This window comes from Sabethes cyaneus, chromosome 2, assembly GCF_943734655.1.
Source record: "Sabethes cyaneus chromosome 2, idSabCyanKW18_F2, whole genome shotgun sequence".
Classification (NCBI taxonomy): domain Eukaryota; kingdom Metazoa; phylum Arthropoda; class Insecta; order Diptera; family Culicidae; genus Sabethes; species Sabethes cyaneus.
The window spans coordinates 244,918,008-244,938,929 of record NC_071354.1 but is presented as its reverse complement, the minus strand read 5'-3'; the positions used below and the strand labels follow the sequence as shown (position 1 = coordinate 244,938,929).

General features: G+C 38.7%; 1 protein-coding gene across 1 annotated transcript in view; it reads left to right on the top strand.

Annotated features, from left to right (window-relative positions):
• Nucleotides 1-19,341, top strand: part of LOC128736854 (uncharacterized) — an 83,433-nt gene extending 64,092 nt beyond the window's left edge. The window contains exons 13-17 of the mRNA XM_053831352.1: nucleotides 1,709-1,929; nucleotides 2,166-2,262; nucleotides 2,818-2,963; nucleotides 3,224-3,460; nucleotides 19,171-19,341. Coding sequence (XP_053687327.1) covers nucleotides 1,709-1,929; nucleotides 2,166-2,262; nucleotides 2,818-2,963; nucleotides 3,224-3,460; nucleotides 19,171-19,341 — 872 coding nt within the window. The remainder of the gene's footprint in view (nucleotides 1-1,708; nucleotides 1,930-2,165; nucleotides 2,263-2,817; nucleotides 2,964-3,223; nucleotides 3,461-19,170) is intronic.
• The last annotated feature ends 1,581 nt before the right edge of the window (nucleotides 19,342-20,922 follow it).

Sequence of the window (20,922 nt, the reverse complement as noted above, 5' to 3'; positions counted from 1 at the left end):
TTCTTTAGGAGAAGAACAAAAAACCATCAATACTTGTGGTAGTTTTATTATAGCTTTGAACGATTCTCAATTATCGATTATAAATAGATATAAATAGATAAAAGTTACAAGTTTGAAGAGGGCTTTTGAGAACCTCTTGTGAACCTTCCTTAGTGTAGGTTTTGCTAGTTTTATAAGAGTTGTGTGTTCGCTTTATCATGGCTTTGCAGAATTTATATTATAGGTTTTATGAGTGGTTTAGAGGAATAAATGCTACAAACCTCATCAAGTGCACCAGTTCTAGCAGGTTATAATAAAAAGTAAAGCTGCAACAATTCCCGCTTAGATGATTCTAACAAAAACATTACAGAATTGTAGTTCTGGTTGAAATTTCTGTCAAATTTTGTTAGATGTGTGATAGAAAAATTTGCGACACACAAAATGTTATACAAAGATTTTACCCCAGTAACACAGTTGTTACAAACCGGTTGTGGCAACCGATTTATGACTAATTTCAGTCCTAAATGAGTTGCTGCAACTAGAAGTGCCAAATATGTGCTACTAGGGTATCTCGTTCTGTTACTCGTAACAGTTCCAAATTTATTTACATACTTGAAGTATATCAACTGAGGAGTAACCATGTTTATTTGATTCAGATTTGGACAGTTCTTGCTTCCTGTTCGAATCATGATGACTGCATTAGCTACTCTCGCATAATCTGAGAGTAACTAAAAAAAAACCATGATTTTTTTTTGATTATTTCGGCAATTTAGTTATGATTTTTTCATTTTTTTGTATTCAAATTTAAAATTATCTTCGTCTCTTGTTTTTATTCATGATCCATTATTTCAAAGTTGAATTTTATTTAATAATAAGGCCATTGCAAATCATATTTAAAGTTTTTGTCACCCCCCTCCCCCCCCCCCCCCCCTTGGAAATTGGCTTGAAAAATCAGGGGGCAAAAAAATAATTTGTAGGATATGATTCAAATTTCTTTTTATAAAATCAATTGTCTGTGGACTCTACAATCTGAAAAACTCGAAAAATGAGTCTCCGAGTTGAATTAACGCTTCTAGCACGAAACAGGAATGAAAATTCGAACAATGGAATTTCCGAAAATCGTCCAAAAGAATTTTCCTTCGTATTTGTCTTTTTCATATATTTTGCATAGAAAATAATAACGTATATATTATAAGCAAGAATAGATTCGGTTTTCACATTTAAACCTTAAATAAAAATTCTTAAAATCCATGTTTTTCTTTGCTCGATTAAAAAATTCACTTTGTTTTTTTTCGCCCCGCCACCCCAACCCCCCACCCCCCCTATTCAGTGGCCGAACACCAAAGCTTTCAGTGGAAGGACAAAAACTTTATAAAATATTTGTAATGGCCTAATAAAAAAGTAGAAAAAAACTAAACAAAACTTGGCAAAAATGGATGATGATCCCCAACTTATCCTAGCTTATAGACAAAAATTTAATCAAGAGGCTGAATGAGTGTAGTTCATCAGTCGGATTAAAATAGAGTTTTCGAATTAACATCTACACATGCATCTACACATTCTCTCTTTTGAACCTACCAAGAAGGGTACATGTTCATTGTCTAGCACAAAAGCCAAGCGCAGTTCCTTTCAGTTGAGACAGACCCAGGGCTCAGGCCCGGAGAATGCAAACACCTGAAAGCAAGAACAATGACAGTCACAAAGTTAATGGATTGCTTTTTGTGTGCAGATTGTGTATTGTACGCGGTAGGCAAGCCGGTCTACCACAAGTACACCGATCAAAACTACGGTGCCTGGCTGAAGGACGCTGCCTCCCGGAACGATGCCATAGAGAAGAAGATCTGGGCCACGCGAGAAAACGACACGAGTCGATTGTACGAGTTTGCCAATAAAACCACCTACCGGAATAATGTCGCTACGAAGACGTATCGACTGGATAAACCGTTTAGGGTAAGAATCTTTTGTTAATAAAAATAAATATAATCTGCTGAAGTGCTAGATCCAACCACTTAGCAGCTCGCCAGTACAAACAATTGCAAAAAAAAATTCGGTTCGGTTCAGGAAACTCACAACTCGTTTGTCATAACAGCGCTATTATGTACATGCAATTTAACTAAAGGATTACCAACCACTGATCGTTGCTTTTATTTTATTTATTTTTGTTTTCGTTGCCTATCGACAAACAGGGTAATGCTCACGTTGTGTACAACGGATCCTTCTACTACAACGAGCGAAACTTACCACGAATCATCAAATATGACCTCAACTCTGAGCGTCAAACAGGTAAGATGAAAACGGATCGGTAAGCATGGGTCACGTAAATACATACATGACATAAGCAAATAGAAAGAAAAGAACCCAACGAGCATGGGTATGTTCAAATTCTCATACATAATTAGGTGTTGATGTTGAATTTGGTCACGAAATGGTTGTTTAGATGATAAGAGCAAAACCTAAAGGCAAATTCTTATGCTGATGATACTTGATTCTGAACATCTCTAGTCAAGCAGATAAGCAGAAGAATGCCATCCGCAATATCATACTTTGCATTGTTTCGTAAGCCAACGTTTCAGTCCTACTACTAAATTGGAATTGCGGTCTGTCGTTCTACCTGGTAATTCGTGCCACTAGACAAACCGCACACTGTTTTTCTTCGCCGTAATTATGAAAGAAGTTCAAGTTTCCAGGAGTTGCTTTCATACATACCCATGACTCGTACATGACATCTTTAACAGCTTTAAAAACAAAAACAAAAAAACAGCATCAGCAGTAAATGCAATTCCATGAGTTACGAATCCTGCTTTACACTTTACTGCTCTTTCCCTCGAACCATTGCAGCGGTCAAGGAGATCGAAGGTGTAACGACGAATGGCTCGAATTATCTCTACACGACCGAGTTCAACTATATGGACTTCAACGTCGATGACAACGGCCTCTGGGTTATCTACAGTACACCGGAATCCAACAACACTATCGTTGCCAAGGTAATAGCATTTCGATGCTGCTCTTTCGCCATCGCATCTGTTTCCGGTTGCGATTATTACACTTTTGACTTGTTCCGCCAGCCAGTCAGACTGCACCGTGAAAAAACAAAATTCGATAATCTGACTTGCTACTCTGTACGCTCGGCATATCTCTCGGTGTGCTGACCACAATGCATTCACTTCCGGCTGGATGAACTGTATAATTGGATAACGTTCGCTTAGTGATGGTTGGCATTTCTGTGGTACCCGTTTTCTTTCAGCTCAACGAGTACAACCTGGATATACAGTACAGCTGGAACATTAGTGTTAACCATCACAAGGTTGGGGAAATGTTTATCGTATGCGGTGTGCTCTACGCCATTGACTCGGTAACGGAGCGAAACACCAAGATTAGACTGGCACTGGATTTGTATCACAGCAAACTGCTTGACGTTAGTCTGACGTTCACTAATCCGTTCCGGAAGACGACAACCGTCGGCTACAATCCGAAGAACAAGGTAAGCTGGAAATGTGTGTTACCGTATCACCGAGCTATCCTTTTTTTGTAAATTCCTCGTAAATTCCTTGTATTACATATTTAATTTACATTCATTCAAATTCTTGTTGATTAACTACAATTTGGTTGGTTATTTTCGCCCTGCACCATCATTTTCTTTACTATAAACAATGCGTAACCCAGAGAAATAGGAGAAAAATTACTATCGTAATTCAGTTTCGTTATTTTTACTATGCTTTTTTGACTTTTCAGTCTGTTACGGAAATTAGAACTGGCCTGTTTAATTCGTTTCGACGTTTCGACCCTACTACCCTTGTTGAATCTGATTTTTCAAATTTCACACACTAACTGTTTCGCTGTTTTCTAACTCTTATTCCGTAACAACCTGAAAAAGCTAAAATAAAAAGCATAGTAAAAATATTGATTGCTTTAGCAAGAAGTGGCATTTAAAAAAAACCGACTCAACTAATAGTTTTCCGAATCCTAAAATAGCATTCAACTGCATATCTCAATTACAAAATTGGATGTAGAGGATGACGTACTCAACTCAGGGTTGAGTAACCCGGTTTAAATAATACATTCTGTAGTGTTTTACAACTGCATGCCAGTTAACGAACGACACGTTTTTGCTATGCAGTGAATCAATTTTCTTTACTACTTTAGAAATAGCTTACATCATAACATTATGTGAAAAATTCTTACAAAAGTACTAAAAACCAAATCGACAGCTTTATTAAGCAGTAGCATTCGCAAAAACCAGAGTCAACTAGTCAAATCTCAAAATGATGTTTTGCAGCATAACTCAATTGCGAAAACCTTTCTATTGAATTTTAAGCAGATTCCTTCTGAATTGCGGTAAACGTGTTTTTATTAAAATCAAACTATGCTGGAGATATTCCAATTGGCGCGGATACAAGTACAAATTAGAAATGAACGGTAAACCTTGTCCCATTTTCAACCTGAAAAAATCTTAAATCAGATTGGAAAGCAAAACTTTATTTCACTGGAAAGCTAGCCAATCGACACCACTTTTGTCACCCAACCACTCATACATTTGTTACCGGTCCGGAAATTTGTATAAAATAAAAGACAATGCCATTTTGCCTCAATCTTAAATCCCCTCCTATGCTGAATCCCTTATGTTAAGGAACATGTATGCCTGTACCGTCATGTATGCTTACACCGTCCAGGTATGACGGAATATACAAATATACATTGACAGCCAGAACCTGAATCCCAGGAATGTACAGTGTGACACATATATATTCGAACAAAAACCATTTTATGCTTGCAACGGCATATGCAATTAATACAATCAAATCAAATGTTTCGTTAGGTGTACACGTACTGGTGTTCGAGTTAGGTCGTTGATAATAAATAAATTCCGAAACGGTACTGCATGCAGCACTATTTTTCGTGACCTCATCATCACCTCAGCATCTCGTCATAAAAAGAGGATTTGCATACTATACAGTAAAAAATTTGTCGAGACGGGATCTGCTAAAAATCGTAAAAAAAACTTTATTCACAAAAACATATGACTTTGTTATTGTTCGAATATATATGTGTCACACTGTAAAAATTGATTTATGCAATATTAGCAGAAAACTCCGAGTGAGTTATTCGAAAAAACTTAGAAAATCTCGATTTTTCCCGATAGGATGCGACTTTTTCCCGACGATTTCTTTTTTTTTTTTTTGCTTTTCAGCGACTCAAGTCGCTTTTACGCGAAGAATACGTCCCGCGGAAATCAAAACCGCGTAAATTCCGAAAGTCGCGTAAAAAACCAAAATTTCGCGTAAAAAAAACTTTGTGGATTTCAACGCTACGCGAAAAAATAGACGTTTTGAGCGCATCCGCGTAACTTCCGAAAATCGCGTAAAAAAACCGCGTTAATTCCGAAATTCGCGTAAAAAAGCGCGTAAATTCCGAAATTCGCGTAAAAATAGTCGCGTAAAAAAACCGCGTAAAAAGTGACCTCAGTGTAAGTTTAAACAGGTTTAGAAGGAAATAAACTTCAACCTGCTGGATATGACTCTAGTTCTCCATCTCCTTTCCCAGATCCTTTCTACGGAATTTCTAACTGAGAGCTGTAGAGAGAGCTTAAACAATGGAAAGCCGGAAAGTCACGGCAATTGCCTAATCAATCAAGAAAAAAAATCAGAGGGGTTGTGTACAAGACACGACCGCATATATAGGTGACGCAGGACTACGTAAGTCTCTTTGTAGTGATAGTAGCATGTATTCATGCTTGTAATCATTCGATTCTTCATGTATACATGCTATATGCAACATATATACATGCTACATGCGTTGTATGTAACATTTATCAAAGTAGTAACATGTATGCACGTTCAATTCTCAAAAGATTGTGCATTTGAAAACAATTTAACAAAATCAAGAACACAAACTATTACTTTCCTGCTACCTTACTGAAATTAAAGATTGTTTTTATTATCCATGGTTTCCCACGTTGAAAGGATTTTACCAATTCAATCCCATCAATAGCACATCTTTTCACTACAATTCTAATGAAACGGCAAGCATGCGTATTCATACAGAGCCGTATTATAACCGAACACTACAGCTGTAGCACGTTTTTCCAACACAGATATCAAATTCGCCGAGGTTTAATCGTCACGCAGTAAAGAATTTGCGATCTGTTGTGACGACGAACGACGAAGAACACAAACTATTACTTTCCTGCTACCTTACTGAAATTAAAGATTGTTTTTATTATCCATGGTTTCCCACGTTGAAAGGATTTTACCAATTCAATCCCATCAATAGCACATCTTTTCACTACAATTCTAATGAAACGGCAAGCATGCGTATTCATACAGAGCCGTATTATAACCGAACACTACAGCTGTAGCACGTTTTTCCAACACAGATATCAAATTCGCCGAGGTTTAATCGTCACGCAGTAAAGAATTTGCGATCTGTTGTGACGACGAACTTGTGTTATTTTTTCTGGCACACTTCCCTTACACAGACATCAAATTGGACTAGGTTTAATCGCGTTCGTAAGAAATCTGTTGACACGAGGGGGCTTTGTCACTCTCTCTGGCGTACTTCCCAAGCAAGGACATCAAAATGGTCTAGGTTGAAGCGCGGTGTTAAGAAATCTTGTTGGAATGCGGAAGCTTTGTCACTTGTTTTGGCTTACTTCCCAAGCACAGATATCAAATTGATATAGGTTTAGATCATCGTAAAGAATCTTCCAACCAATCACGAAGCGAGAATTCTGGTAAAACATAGGTTCATTATTTTCAAGTTTTCAATAGTTCAACATCAAGAATCCATACTTTTCTTCATTTGGGTCAATTCTTAGAAGATTTTCCGATCGATTGGTGTAAGAATATTGAAAATCGATTAGAAAACCGCTGAGCTATTAGCGCTCAAAACCTTTCATTTTTCGTGACGCTCGCATTTTTTGATTTTTTGGAATGACACCCTATCTCAAAACTTGCCGTAAGACGTAGTCCTACGTCAAAACCTTGTATTGGGTTTACTCGAAAGTTGCAGACTCTCAACTATACTAACAAGGAAATATCACTCTCACTGCCACGGGCTGCATCTATAGCCTATGAAACTTTTTTGAGAAAATTTAACCTTGAAATTTGTATGGGAATGTGAGTCAATGGAGGCGCATGGTACATTGTGAATATCCAGAACACTTAAGTAACAGAGCCAAAAGAAAATGATATTGTTTGAAAAAAGATGATTTGATTACGCCACAAACATTTCAATAATCTCTTTTTTGTCCACCTGGAAGTGTTATCAAGGGTTGGACCCTAATCTGGAAAGTCGGCAAAATCGAGTTTTTTGCGTCTTCGAGAGGTTTATACCTTCAGAAATGTCATGTCAAAAGGATTTTTTGATATCTGATCGCGTTGAAAAGTTGCGGCAAAAACTTTGGGGTCAACTCGAGGGAAGTGCATCAGTCAGATGTGAGGATACTAAAGAAACGCCGGAACCCCGTTATCTTCAGCTGTCCCTCAGCTGTGTTCAGATTCGAATCAGAACAACGAGAGATGTTTGCTGCTGGAGGATCAGACATCAGCGTCGATAATGTTGTCCAAAGAATATGCTAGAACGAAGGGGTATGGATAGCAGTAAACAAAGTTATAACGAACGTTATGACAGCGCTACAGAAAAAAAGGAGGGAGGTAGGATTGGGCAAAATTCCCGAAAGTATCGATAATTGAATATCAATATCAAATCCGCCGCTTTATCGATACCGTCGATATATCGCTCGTGAAGCATCGATATTAGATTTATCGATACTATTTAAGGCGGCATTCTGGAATTAGGAAATGCTACTCAAAAAAGGGATTCATAAAAATTAATCAATAAAAAACATGTTGAGCAAAGAGAGTGCCCCCAAAACACGCACGCAACACATCACTCGCTCTAGTACATCTCTATTTCGGACACGTCGCTTCGTATGAAAAACCGCACCACAGCTGTTCACGCTCGACTGAATCGTACGCTGCCCCGGAATCCACAAAAATATGATAGGTTGTACTCCCGACACATCTAGATGACATGCCGAAGAGTAAAAATTTGATCCGTAGTAGCACGGGCCTTCAAAAGCCCACCTGGTACTACCCTACGAACTCTCCAGCCACCGGGGATAGACGACGTAACAAAATCTGTTGGTGGTTTTGACCAGCGTTATGCTGCGGGAATTACAGCAATCTATCCGATCGCCCTTTCTGTAGATGGGACAAACCACACCCTCAATCCACTCATCCGGCAGCTCTCTCCCAAACCCCTGAAACCATCCAGTGATGTGTCGTTGCTGGCGGTTCTTGGCCATTCCTGCAGAGTTCCACCGGGAGTTGCTCCTTTCCGGTTCTAGCTCTGCTCGATCTCTGTCCCACCTCTGCCACTTTCACCGCTATTATGGCGCGTAAAAAGCTGGAAAGTCTTTGTTAATGCCTTCAACGCCCAATACTACTCTATGTGCTCTCTGGTCAGTTTTGAATTGCTGAAAATCGCATATCGTACGCACTTACTGTTCAATAAGCGTTAAACATGTAAGTGACATTGTTCAAGGTTTTACCTAAGAGTCAATTCCAAGGCGTCGGACATTCAGCACATTGTGCCGTGGCACTTCAAAGATATCAAGCGGCACATCTCCGGTTCAATTTTACATATGAAATGGGAGCACCGCCAGGTGTCAAAATCATCTCGCACGGTTGCCAGATCGATAAGATTATAACGAATTTAACAAATCTTGCAGTTCGGCACTTGTACCGAAATCGGCATAGTTCGGCTCGTTTCAAGTCGTCTAACATAAAAACGGCTGTGCCGAGGTCATCTATACCTATAAAGAAGGATTTCTGTCTGTCTGTCTGTCTGTCTGTATGTTCCTTATAGAATCGAAAACTACTGAACCAATCGGCATGAAAGTATGCATCTAGAGGTTTTTTGGGGCCAGGAAAGGTTTTAGTGATGGTTAGAAACCCCTCCCCCCACTAAGAGGGGGGGGCTCCCATACAAATGAAACACAAATTTCTGTATAACTCGACAACTAATCAAGCAAATAGAACAAAATTTGGCATGTGGGTGTTTTCGGTGACAAGAATTTATTCTATGGTAAATTGAGACCCCTCCCCTCTTTATAAGGGGAATTATAATTCCTCTCCTCTTTAAAAGGGGGGGCTTCCATACAAATTTCCTCATAACTCGAGAACTAATCAAGCAAATGAAACCAAATTTGGCAGGTGAAAGTTTTCTAGGGCAAGAATATTTTCTATAGTACATTAGGACCCCTCCTCACTTTAAGAGTTGGGGCTCCTGTACCAAAGAAACACAATTTTCCTCATAACTCGAGAAGTAATTAAGCAAATGGAACCAAATTTGGCATGTGGGTGTTTTTGGAGACAAAATTTTTTTCTATGATGAATTGGGACCCCTCCCCGTTTTAGGAGGGGGGGATCCTATACAAATGAAATACAAATTTCCTCATAACTGAAGAACTAATCAAGCAAATGGAACAAAATTTGGCATGTGAAAGTTTTTGAGGGCAAGAATATTTTCTATGGTGAATAAGGACCCCTCCCCACTTTAAGAGGGGGGGCTCCTATACAAACGAAATACAAATTTCCTCATAACTCTAGAACTAATCAAGCAAATGGAACCAAATTTATCATGTGGGTGTTTTTGTAGGCAAGAATATTTTCTATGGTATATTTTCTATGGATTTCCCCACTTTAAGAGGGGGGGGGGCTCCTATACAAATGAAAAACAAATTTCCTCATAACTCGAGAACTAATCAAGCAAATGGAACCAAATTTGACATTTAAGTGGTTTTGGACGCAAGATTTTTTTCTATGGTGAATTGAGACCCCTCTCTTCTTTAGAAAGCGAGTTATGGCCCATCTCCTCTTTAAGAGGGTGGGCTTCCATACAAATGAAATGCAAATTTCCTCTTATCTCGGGAACTAATCAATCAAATGGAACCAAATTTGGCATGTGGGAGATTTTGGAGTCTTGAATTTATTTTACGATAGTTAGAGACCTCTCACCCCTGTGGTAGGGGGATATGGACTCTCATACAAATAAAACAGAAATTTTTGCGAAACTCAAAAACTAATCGAACTCGAGAAATTCGAGACTCTTCCATAAAACATTAGTCAATACAAGACCACAAAAACTATCTATAGTAACACTAGATCATTCAGGACGAGCCGGTCGCGAGTGTTGCCGGTGACCCGCCGTCGGAAGCGCCTTCCACTGGGGGGCTTGCAAAACTCGAGATTGTGACAAAGATCATCCGTGATTCATGATTTATGTACAACACACAAGGGGTCGGTCACTCGGCACAGCCGTTTTTATGTTAGGCGACTTGAAACGAACCGAACTGTGCCGGTGCTGTACCGAAAGTGCCGAACTGCAAGATTTGTTAAATTCGTTAAAATCTGATAGATCTGGCAACCGTGCGAGATGATTTTGACAACTGGCAGTGCTCCCATTTCATATGTAAAATTGAACCGGAGGTGTATAAAGCCCTATAAATGTTATTTTTATAAGGCTTTAGAGGTGTGCCGTTTAATATCTCTGCAGTGCCGGGGCACTATGTGCTGAGTGTCCGACCCCTTGACAACACAGGTTAATTTGCGGCAATACGAAGTTTGTCGGGTCAGCTAGTTTCCAATAAAGTAAATTTGAGAATTAAAGCGGGGTACGCTGCTGAAAAGTAATGGGTAAAAAGATAGGACAAGAAATGCTCAAGAAATCGATTTCGTTTACGATTTCTTAAGCAGTACGCACTTCATAAGAAATATTATTTCACGTTCAGATGGCGCAGTTTTACATGCAGGTGAAAAAACGTCACTTTTCCGTACGGAATAATATCCGGCGCAATTATTACCACAAGAAAAAATGACAGGTGGTTGCTTGCATTGGAGTTGTCAAAATTTCTTCGGTAAATAGCAAGATTTTTTCTTGAGCTGTTTTCTTTTCAGCAGCGTACCCCGCTTAAGCTTAGTAGTTACCTGAAAAGAAAACAGCACGAGAAAAAACCCTAAAAAATTGTTTTTTTCAGCCTTTCCTGGCCTAGTTTTAGTCTATATTTTTTCAGCTGCATATCCCGCTTTATCAAAACAGTATCGGGATGAAATTATCGATTTATCATAATATCGACGTCGTAAGTATCGATGAAATATATCGAAATATCGGCCTTCGAGTATCGATATCGCGGGTATCGATACGGTATCGCCCAATCCTAGAGGGAGGATCAAAGAACACACTGAGCAGTGTGAAGACACAGCCTCCCCCTAAAGTAATACTTAACGATAGTTCCGTAGGGGGGGGGGGGTTTGGCCAGGTGCCCGTGAGGTTTTTAGTGAGTTAGAGTCCCACACCATGCCACGTGATGTAAACATGCATCATTAGTGTGTCAGGCATTGAGCGTTTCCTCACGCAAAAAAAAACTCACACTCACAAGGAGAGCTTAAAAAGCGTCGCCCGGTTTTCAGATTGGCGAGGGATGCATTAAAACAGGAGATAAAGCAGAGCAACCGCAACTGTCATAAGCAGCTGTGCCGATAAGCTCACGCCAACCCCTGAAATGACGTCCCAAGCAACAATGTGAGTTTTATTATACTCTTATGATAGTTTTTATGACCAATGTTGGTCTTCTATGCCATCATAAGAGTGTAATAAAACCCAAATTGTTACTTGGGGTGTACCGCATTGTAATGGCGAAAGCCAAAGGCCCTCAGACAACCAGCAAGAAGTGCCCGGATAAGCTGAAGGCTATCGTGAAGGCACGATTTGCCGGCGCACGAGCCTACGATGTGGCCACCAACACCGTACAGTGTAGAAGAGAGGGACAATGCCGATGCCGACGGACTGCAAGCCTCTAACAATGAACCAGCAGCAGGCTAAAAATCAAGAAGGTGCCCGGTCACTAACGTGGCCCTGAGCCCTACAATACAAGCATTCCCGGATATGTTTCGGACAGTGCTGCAAAGATGCTTAGAAAATGGTCATTTCCCGAACCAATGGAAACTCCAGAAGCTAGCCTGTGGAAGATTCGGGGTCATAAATATGGGGTCCAAAAATATGGAAAAGCTCTTTTCTAGTACCTATCTTTAAATCAGGTCGGAAATCTGACGTACGTAATTATCGTGGCATTGCCATAATCTCTTGCATTCCAAAACTTTTCGAAGCAATTATTAATGAAAAATTATTGCTGCAAATTAAAACCAGAATTACAGAAATGCAACACGGTTTCTTCAAAGGACGCTCGACTACTGAAAATTTACTGGAATTTATTGACTATTCATTAAATGCAATGGATAATGGAAACCATGTAGAAGCACTTTATACGGACTTTAGCAAAGCATTTGATCGCATTGACATACCAATGCTGCTTTTCAAATTGCAAAAAATTGGAATTCAACCAGGGCTCCTGAAATGGCTTGAATCGTATTTATCTAATCGCCAATAAATAATTAAATTTAACGGAAAGAACTCGAATCCAATTCAAGTCACTTCTGGGGTCCCTCAAGGCTCTCATTTGGAACCTCTTCTTTTCATTTTGTATGTAAACGACATTTCCTTCATTCTCAAGAAACTTAAAATGCTAATATATGCCGATGACATGAAGCTCTTTTTGGAAGTAAAAAATTAATAAAATATAGGCAATATAGGCCGATATATCTGCTGCTGAACAGGCCAACGAGGTACACAGAAAGTGAACACGATCTGTCGAACATGCAGTTCGGGTTCCGGAAAAAGAAGTCTACTGTAGATGCTATCTGGACAGCAGTCGAGCGAGCCGCGAAGTCGACGTAAAAAACGCCTTCAACTGTGCTAGCTGGAAGGCTATTGCCGCGTCGCTGCATAGAATGCAGGTCCTGGAATATCTGCGCAGAACTCTGGAGAGTTACTTCCGGAATCGGGTGTTTGTCTACGAGAACACCAAGACGTGTAAAATGATAAACATTGAGTCGGGTGTTCCGCAAGGCTCCATCCTCGGACCTATTCTCTGAAACTGGATGTACATTGTACAATGGTGTATTGACTTTGAAGCTTCCCAGAGGTGCGGTAATCGTCGGTTTCGCGAACAACATCGTGTTCTCGGTGGCGAGTCACTGGAAGAGGTGGAAATACTGGTGACAGAGGCGGTTGGAAAGATTGAGAGTTGGCTATCATGGGGCAAAGCTACGAATTTCTCACTATAAAATGACGATTCTACTGGTCAATTTGAACCATCAATTTTTTATTATTGCCTCCCCACTGCAGCATCCTTGTTTGACAAGCATATTTTCAATAAATTTACAATAAAGTACAGGATAATTATGATTAAAATATAAATTTGCGTTGGACTCGTAAAATTGCTGCACGGCACAAGACTTATAAAATGAATAGGGGAGTGTCGTCGTGGTTGGGCCACGTTTTGGAATTCGCCCATAACTTTCGTTTCAAAAGGAATTTTGGAAATCTAAATACATCGTTGCAAAGGTCTAAGAATAAGGTATATTTCCGGAAAGTTTTGAACTGGTTGCTTGAAAAATAAAAAAGTTATAGGCATTTACGTGAAGACAAAAAATGTTGTCATAGTCGGGCCATGTTGTACAGCTTGGACCACCGCAGAAAATGTAAGACATACATATTGAAATTCTATATAGAGGCATGAAAAGAATGAATTCCATGAACAACGACTCATATATGTACACATACCCTATTTTTAATTACATTTTTGCGAAATTTTGGCGATCTTGTAAATTCAGTATTGCTACAATCGCCTTTTCCGAATTGTACAACTACAATGAAATAACAACAAAAGTCTAAGTGCTTATCGTATTTATTTTGCATCATTTTATCACATTTTACGTGACTGACATTCTCTAGTGATTATTGCGCTTCTGCGCTTAAAATTATGGTGGCCCAACCATGACTACTCAAGTGACCCGACCTGCACAAATAGCGCTTTTCTATTATTTCACCTTAGCCTTCCCAAACACCTTACTGGAGGGGATTTTTCTATAGTCTACGTGTGCAGCACAACACACTTCATACATTTTCAAAATTTATCTCGATAATTGCATTTCATGAATCATTTCCTGAAGAAAAGTTCATTGCGCGTGGAAAACTTTTTTTTGGAAGATTTAGTCACTGAATTCAGTACGGGTGTTTTGAATACACGATTGAAACTCACAATATTGTGAAAAGTTAGCTATCACAGTAAGAAGTTTTACAATGATTGTATCATAGATATCATGAGTTACTAAAACTGTAAAATCGTGATGGCCCCACCATAACAGTGGCCCGACGATAACGACAATACCCTACTTGTCGTAATAGACAGTATGTACAAAGTAAGTTTGCATGTTTACGATGTTATTTACTCTTCTGCCATTTCCAGAGAAGTTGAAAATTGTGAAAAATTCCACGTGCCTTCATTTTCACGAGATATCTTTAAAAAATCGATAGATGCATCTAGTACCTGTATTATTACTGCCAATACACTTAAATTGCCTGAAAATATGGTACGTTTGGCAGTTTAAAATCAAATTTTTATTCATGAGGAACGTAAAATCAGAAAAAAATTGCAAGGAACCCCATAGACAAGGTAACATGCAACGCCCTTATTGTCCGCTCTTTCTACAGATTTATTTAGTTGCTATTTTTTCTCATAACCATAATTCAAAAATACTATACACTATACAAGCTTTGGCTACACCTAGACCGAAGCGGTAACCTTTGAGAGTTATACAGGGTGCTCTACCTTTTATGTCGGTATGTAAACGCTGTATAACTTTCACATTTACCAACCGATTTCTTTCATTAGATATGTTTTGGAAACGCCATTTCAGTACAATTTTGCCGACAGACCGTCCACGTCGGTTAGAATACGGCCAAACAGTCGCTCGAATGGTTGACGCTGAGCCTAATTTTTAGAATACAATTTTGATGACTGACGAGGTCAATTTCAACCTCTCTGGCGGTGTTAATAAACAAAATTGTCACATTTGGGGAACGGAGAATCCTCATGAGATTCACGAAATGCCCTTGCATGACCGGAAAGTAACTGTGTGGGCTGGGATTTGCGCCAAAACCATCATTGGTCCATATTTTTTCAAAGAAAATGAAACTGTCGATGGAAATCGATATCGGTGGATGTTGGCTCATTATGTCTACCCACGAATGCGCGAAAAAGGTCTAGAAGGTTACTGCTTTCAACAAGACGGTGCACCATGCCACACTGCGAATTCAACAATTAAATTCCTGCAACGAAAATTTCTAGGACGTCTGGTGTCAAAAAGAGGCGATATTGACTGGCCACCCAGATCACCTGATTTAACCCCCCCGGACTTCTTTTTGTGGGGTTATCTGAAAAGCAAGATTTACGCCAACCAGCCACACACTATTGACGAGCTCAAGGCAAATATTCGTACCTACGTAAAACGACGCTATAACACCCGAGATGCTCAAAAAGGTAATGGAAAATGCGGAAAAAAGGAGTCAATTTGTAATTTCTAATAAAGGTGGTCACTTAATTGATATTGTTTTCAAAAACTCAACCAAGAAAATTTTAAGGAACCAAACTAAATAAAAATGCATTACTAATAGAAAGCGGTTGTTTTTTCTTAAAGTTATTCAATGTTTTCATACCGACATAAAAGGTGGAGCACCCTGTACCAAGTCAAAGTTAACAAGCGTTGCAAGAATCTCCATATGAACGTACGCTAAAATCTGGTGAAGAGCTATCGATGGACACTCTTTCGAATTTTTTGTTTAATCTTCAAAAATTCAAAAATATTTATTCACTTTTTTAATGGGGCTTTCAACAGATAGTTGGTTCGCCCGAAATAAAATCAAATTCTACGCATCATTTTGAACAAATTAAGCCATATAAACTTTTTTCAAATTTGAAATCTAAAAATGAGATACTCTTAAGCCTTATTTTACGTCCACTGTTGAGGAGCCGGTCGTTAAAAAAACGTTAATTCGAATTTTGTACGTAAAAAGAAAAGACAGTAAATTTTCGACATTGGCATGGATGGGTGACTACTTTGACAGCTTGAATTTAACGTAAACTTGGTTGCTTACGAAGCATAGTTGCTGAGTTATGTGCAAATGTTATTTTGGGGCGGTTTTGATGTAATTTATACGGCAAATACGATATCAACAGGAGGATATTACAAGTTCAAAATTTGTAGCAGCGTTTTACATCACTCACCTATCTGTTTTGAAAATACGGTGAAAAGACTTTACAAAATATATTTCGCTTTTCCGTAATTTGATTTAACCCCGTCAAGCGCTTAGCGGGGTAAAAGTGCGATTCACGGACGGGGCAAAAGTGCGATTCATGGATGAGGCAAAAATGTATAGCTAATTATATACAACTTTAGGCACAATATTACAGATACTTGAAATGGAAAAGCGTGTTGGGCGCTATATCTCTGCATATTAGCGTTGATAGGAGGAAATGCTTATCAACTTAGGAACTATATGGGCTTGTTTCATTATGCCTGATTTTTGTTTTCAGATATAATAAATTCAAATTTGTCACGAGGTTTTCGAGTCACTTTAAATCTCGCATGTGCATAATATTTTTAGATATAAATTATCAAATTATGGTTGTATATGAGCACCAATGGCATTATATTAAATTTATTAAAAGGTATTTTTTAAAGGTATCTTAATTTTCGTAATTACTGGCTTTACCAGAAAATTTTTGAATAGTCAGGTTAGTCTCATATAACTCCCCCCATCTACTAACAACAATTCCTTTCCCGAAATACTTGTGAAGATGCAGAGGATTCCCTGGTCTTTAGTAGCAACAAGTATTGGACTAACATTCCTTCCCATCCCTCCAGGACCCGCATTCGGACGTGGCCGGCGTCGGTATTGATCAGCATGCAGGGACCTGATAAGGTTGCACAATGAGGAATAACGTGCTGTCCCAAGTATGCTCTTTCCAGCCATCATTTTGCAATTTTCATCGGTTCTGGTCAATAACGGAGTAGCAGCACACGGGCGGTATCCTATGCTTATGCTTATGCTTATGCTTATGCTTAATATTACAGATACTTGAAATGGAAGATCTGGAGAAAACTGTGTGCTATACAGATGTTGGCCGAAGGAAAACAATGGTTTTCCGCTGATGAAACAAAAAACAAACGTTTGGAAAAGTCTCGATCTGACGGAGGCTACAATACACCAGCGCAAAATAGAAAAGGTGCAAATTGAGAATATTCCTTACCAAAACATACCGCAGATTAGAGATAATATGGTTTTGTTAGCTACTGTTGTGCTAATTTCATGAATTCGAGCTTCGCACTTTTGCCCCGCTAGTGGGGTAAAAGAATTTAGAATTTATTTTGCCAAACACTATTACCGCAGATGATTTATAGTTGAAATTGACATCAATGAAAGACATTGAGTTACTGCATCACTATAAAATATATTATTTGGTTGTCCTTCTTTATATCTCACGAAAATTGATGACAACTTCAAACATCGCACTTATGCCCCCCCTACTCTATTGCAATTGGCGACTCGATACCTACATTTTTCTGAATTGAATGCTGTACTTTTTTTATTATAGTCACTTTAACAGCTTAGGTCATTCGAGACTTCTGCGGGGTTAGGATTTGAACCCGAGTCCTCGGCGTGAGAGGCGTGAATGCTAACCACCACGCCGGGATTGACACAAATGCTGTATTATTTCTTTTACTTCCATTGATAGCTATATTGTCACCAATAGAAAATATGGAAAATATGACCACCAATGAAAAATCATTAACAAAACCGTTTCTGCAATATTCCTGATTATTTTCGGTCACAGAAAATGTTATATTAGAAGTCATTTTTATGTAAACGAATCGTATTTCTTTTTGATTCTATAAACCATAAAATCGAATAAATGTAAATGAATTTAACTGAGTGATTGCACCTCTGCTGCCAGAAACTTCTAAATAGGTTGAAAGTACACACTTAAAAAAGCACCGAATTCGGTAAAATTTTGCTGAAATCTCAACAGCCGAACGTGGCCGAAAGCCACTGTCCACAGTTTCTGCTTATGTAAATGAGGATGTTTTCATCGATTTAAAGTGATGTCGACACTAATAACTGAATATCAAATAAATTGTTAATAATTTAATTTTAAGATTTAAGAACTAAATGGGTGTAAGTTACTATGTCAATTCTTTTATTAAAGCTTCTTTAGCTAACGCCCCGTCTTGTATCAAATATCTTTATGACCGCAACCACTCACATCCATCTTACAATAACATCGCAACAAGAATTAATAGGAAATGTTATTACGTGCAAAATGGAAAGCAATATGCTGAACTTTACTAAAACCAATCCAATTACTAACTTAAAAGGCAAATAAACGGCAACACCATTGCTTTTAGGAACCCAATAATAATTCTTTTAATTAATGTATCAGTAAATATGTTTTGAACGGCAGAGTTTTGTGCCGTGCATTTGAAATATATTTTTTTTTTTACTCTATTAAAAACTGAATCATCAGGTCCCACACTGTTTGTACAGGAAGAAAAAACAAGAAGTTATTTGCATTGGTTGGCAAGGTGATTTCTAGCAGTGCATTTTGTTTGAAAGCTAACAATCAATGTATGCAATTGCAGCATCCTATTTTACGGTCCTGCCTATTGAATTTTCAATACACCATCGGAACGTTATGAAACTAAATTTTAGAAGTCTTCATTCAACATCATCAATGCATAATTCCCTAAACGAACAGCATTGGTCAACGGAATCCGGAATAAGTTACGCCTATGAACAATGGAGAAATGGAACAATAAGAGTCAATGAATGGCGGTGTTCTATCAGGAAAAAACATTGAAAATCCTTTAAGGACATGCTTTTTCAATGCCCTTAAATTACTTCACAGCTTAAGTGAAACTCGGACATCCTACCTACTTTACCAAGCAGATTTTCCGTCAATTTAAAGGATTCCTAATGGGTGTTAACATGTTTAAAAATTCAGATTTGAACCCCGACGAGCGAAGCTTTCATCGAATTGAAAATTGAATTCCCTCATTCGCAAATGAACTATTCAATTTAATTGAATTGTCACTGACCGAGAAGAACGATCCATCAATCAATGCCAGACATGCTTTTTTCCAATTCAAAACATGATTTTTTTTGTTTTCTACCTACCACATCTAATACTGTACATTTGTTCTAACCTATTGTCTATCTTGTCACTTGCAGGAGCTGTACACCTGGGATCGCGGCAATCAACTAACGTACCCGATTCGGTATCACGTAACCGATTACAACATAACGGCCGTGGAAAAGCCGGACGACGCTCTCAATCCGCAGATGCAAACGGGCTACGATATTTTTCACGATCATGATAGCGACAACGATGGCGGTCATTAGAAATTGCTTTTCGGTGTGAAACCAAACAAAAAGAAAAAAAAACACCCATTTTTCATTTACTATTTTCACAAACCAATACCTGTTGTTGTGTGTGCGTGTGTATGTGTACAGCATTTGCGGTAGCTTGATAGTATGTAATAGATATAACACAAGCGTCAGTTACAGTTTCCTGTAAAATAACCGAACAAAAAAAAACAAAGAAGTTGAGTAATATAATATCTGTGCTATTTTTTAGTCATATATTAGTAGAAATAAACTTGTTTTATAAAAAACATTTTAAGAGTTGCTGGTTTTTTTTTCAACAATCACCACCTAATCTTCTGCGATGAATACAATTTTATAAGAATGCTTAAGCTTAGGGTATGCATTCCCTGTAAACCAGCAAGCTGCAGAGGGTGCGAAAATGAGTTTTCCATCGTTCTTTCGCACATATTACTTTGGAAATATTACAGAAGCAAAATGTAATCGGTAAACGAGTAACCCCTTCCCTTCGCTTTCGCTCTACTTTCACTCACTGCGGAGAATTATTCGACGTAGGAATTTATGTTTCGTCAAAGGGTCACACAAACGACGCCGCCATACATAAATACATGTAATGAAATTCAGACGAACGCGCTCGCTGCTTCTCATCGTCGCACCACGCCGCGCCGCGCCGCGCTACGCCGGCCGCAACTGTGGAGTGCACTCGAGTAGGATAAATCCGAGTTTAAATTGGATTTCTTTTGTTGCGGAAGATGCAGTGAGTCGTTGGAACATGTTCAACACGTGTGTGCCGGAGCATTGCTATTTTTTAATAAAAACATCGTTACTACCCGATGTTTGAAGTTACTTTCTCCTCACCTCCCCATCCCCCGTATAATGTTTACTTACAATGTTTGTGTTGCTTTTGCTTTACGTCGATGCAAGATTTGAGTGCACATTCATTCAGTGCTCGAAAATATTATGTTTCTGTTTTTTAATTATATTTCTCTCTTCTGGGTATCATTTGTGAAACAAAAACTTTCACTTATCGTTAGCCAAACGTTAGCAAAATTATAATGGATTAAAATAATGAAAGAGGCTCAGATCGATGTGTACTTTCGAGCACTGGCGTGCCCAGACATAAACGAAAGGTGGGGCGCCGACCTTTCAAAGGTATGTTTTGCAATGGAAAAATAAAGTAATTTTAATAATTTTTTGCATTAAGTGACACAGAATCGGGGCTTAAATTTGATTTTCTGTTTCATTTGGTCCTAAATGCTTGATCTTACTCGGGACCCTTTGTCGCTCAGCCACTTTTTTTATTATAGTCACTTTAACAGCTTGGGTCATTCGCGATTTCTGCGGGGTTGAGATTTGAACCCGGGTCCTCGACGTGAGAGGCGTGAATACTAACCACTACACCGAGACTGCTCCCTGAGCGCTCAGCCACTTGTATATCTGTTATTGCATCGAAAATTCTCTTAATACAAGAAAAAAACACTTTTTCTTCATTTGAAGCTTTTACCGTTTGTCTGCTCCCCTTCGTGCTTTCCCCCAGCCACTTGAATCCGTCTTCTTTTCGGAAATCCCTATAAAACCCTTTTTTACATGTCTGCTACT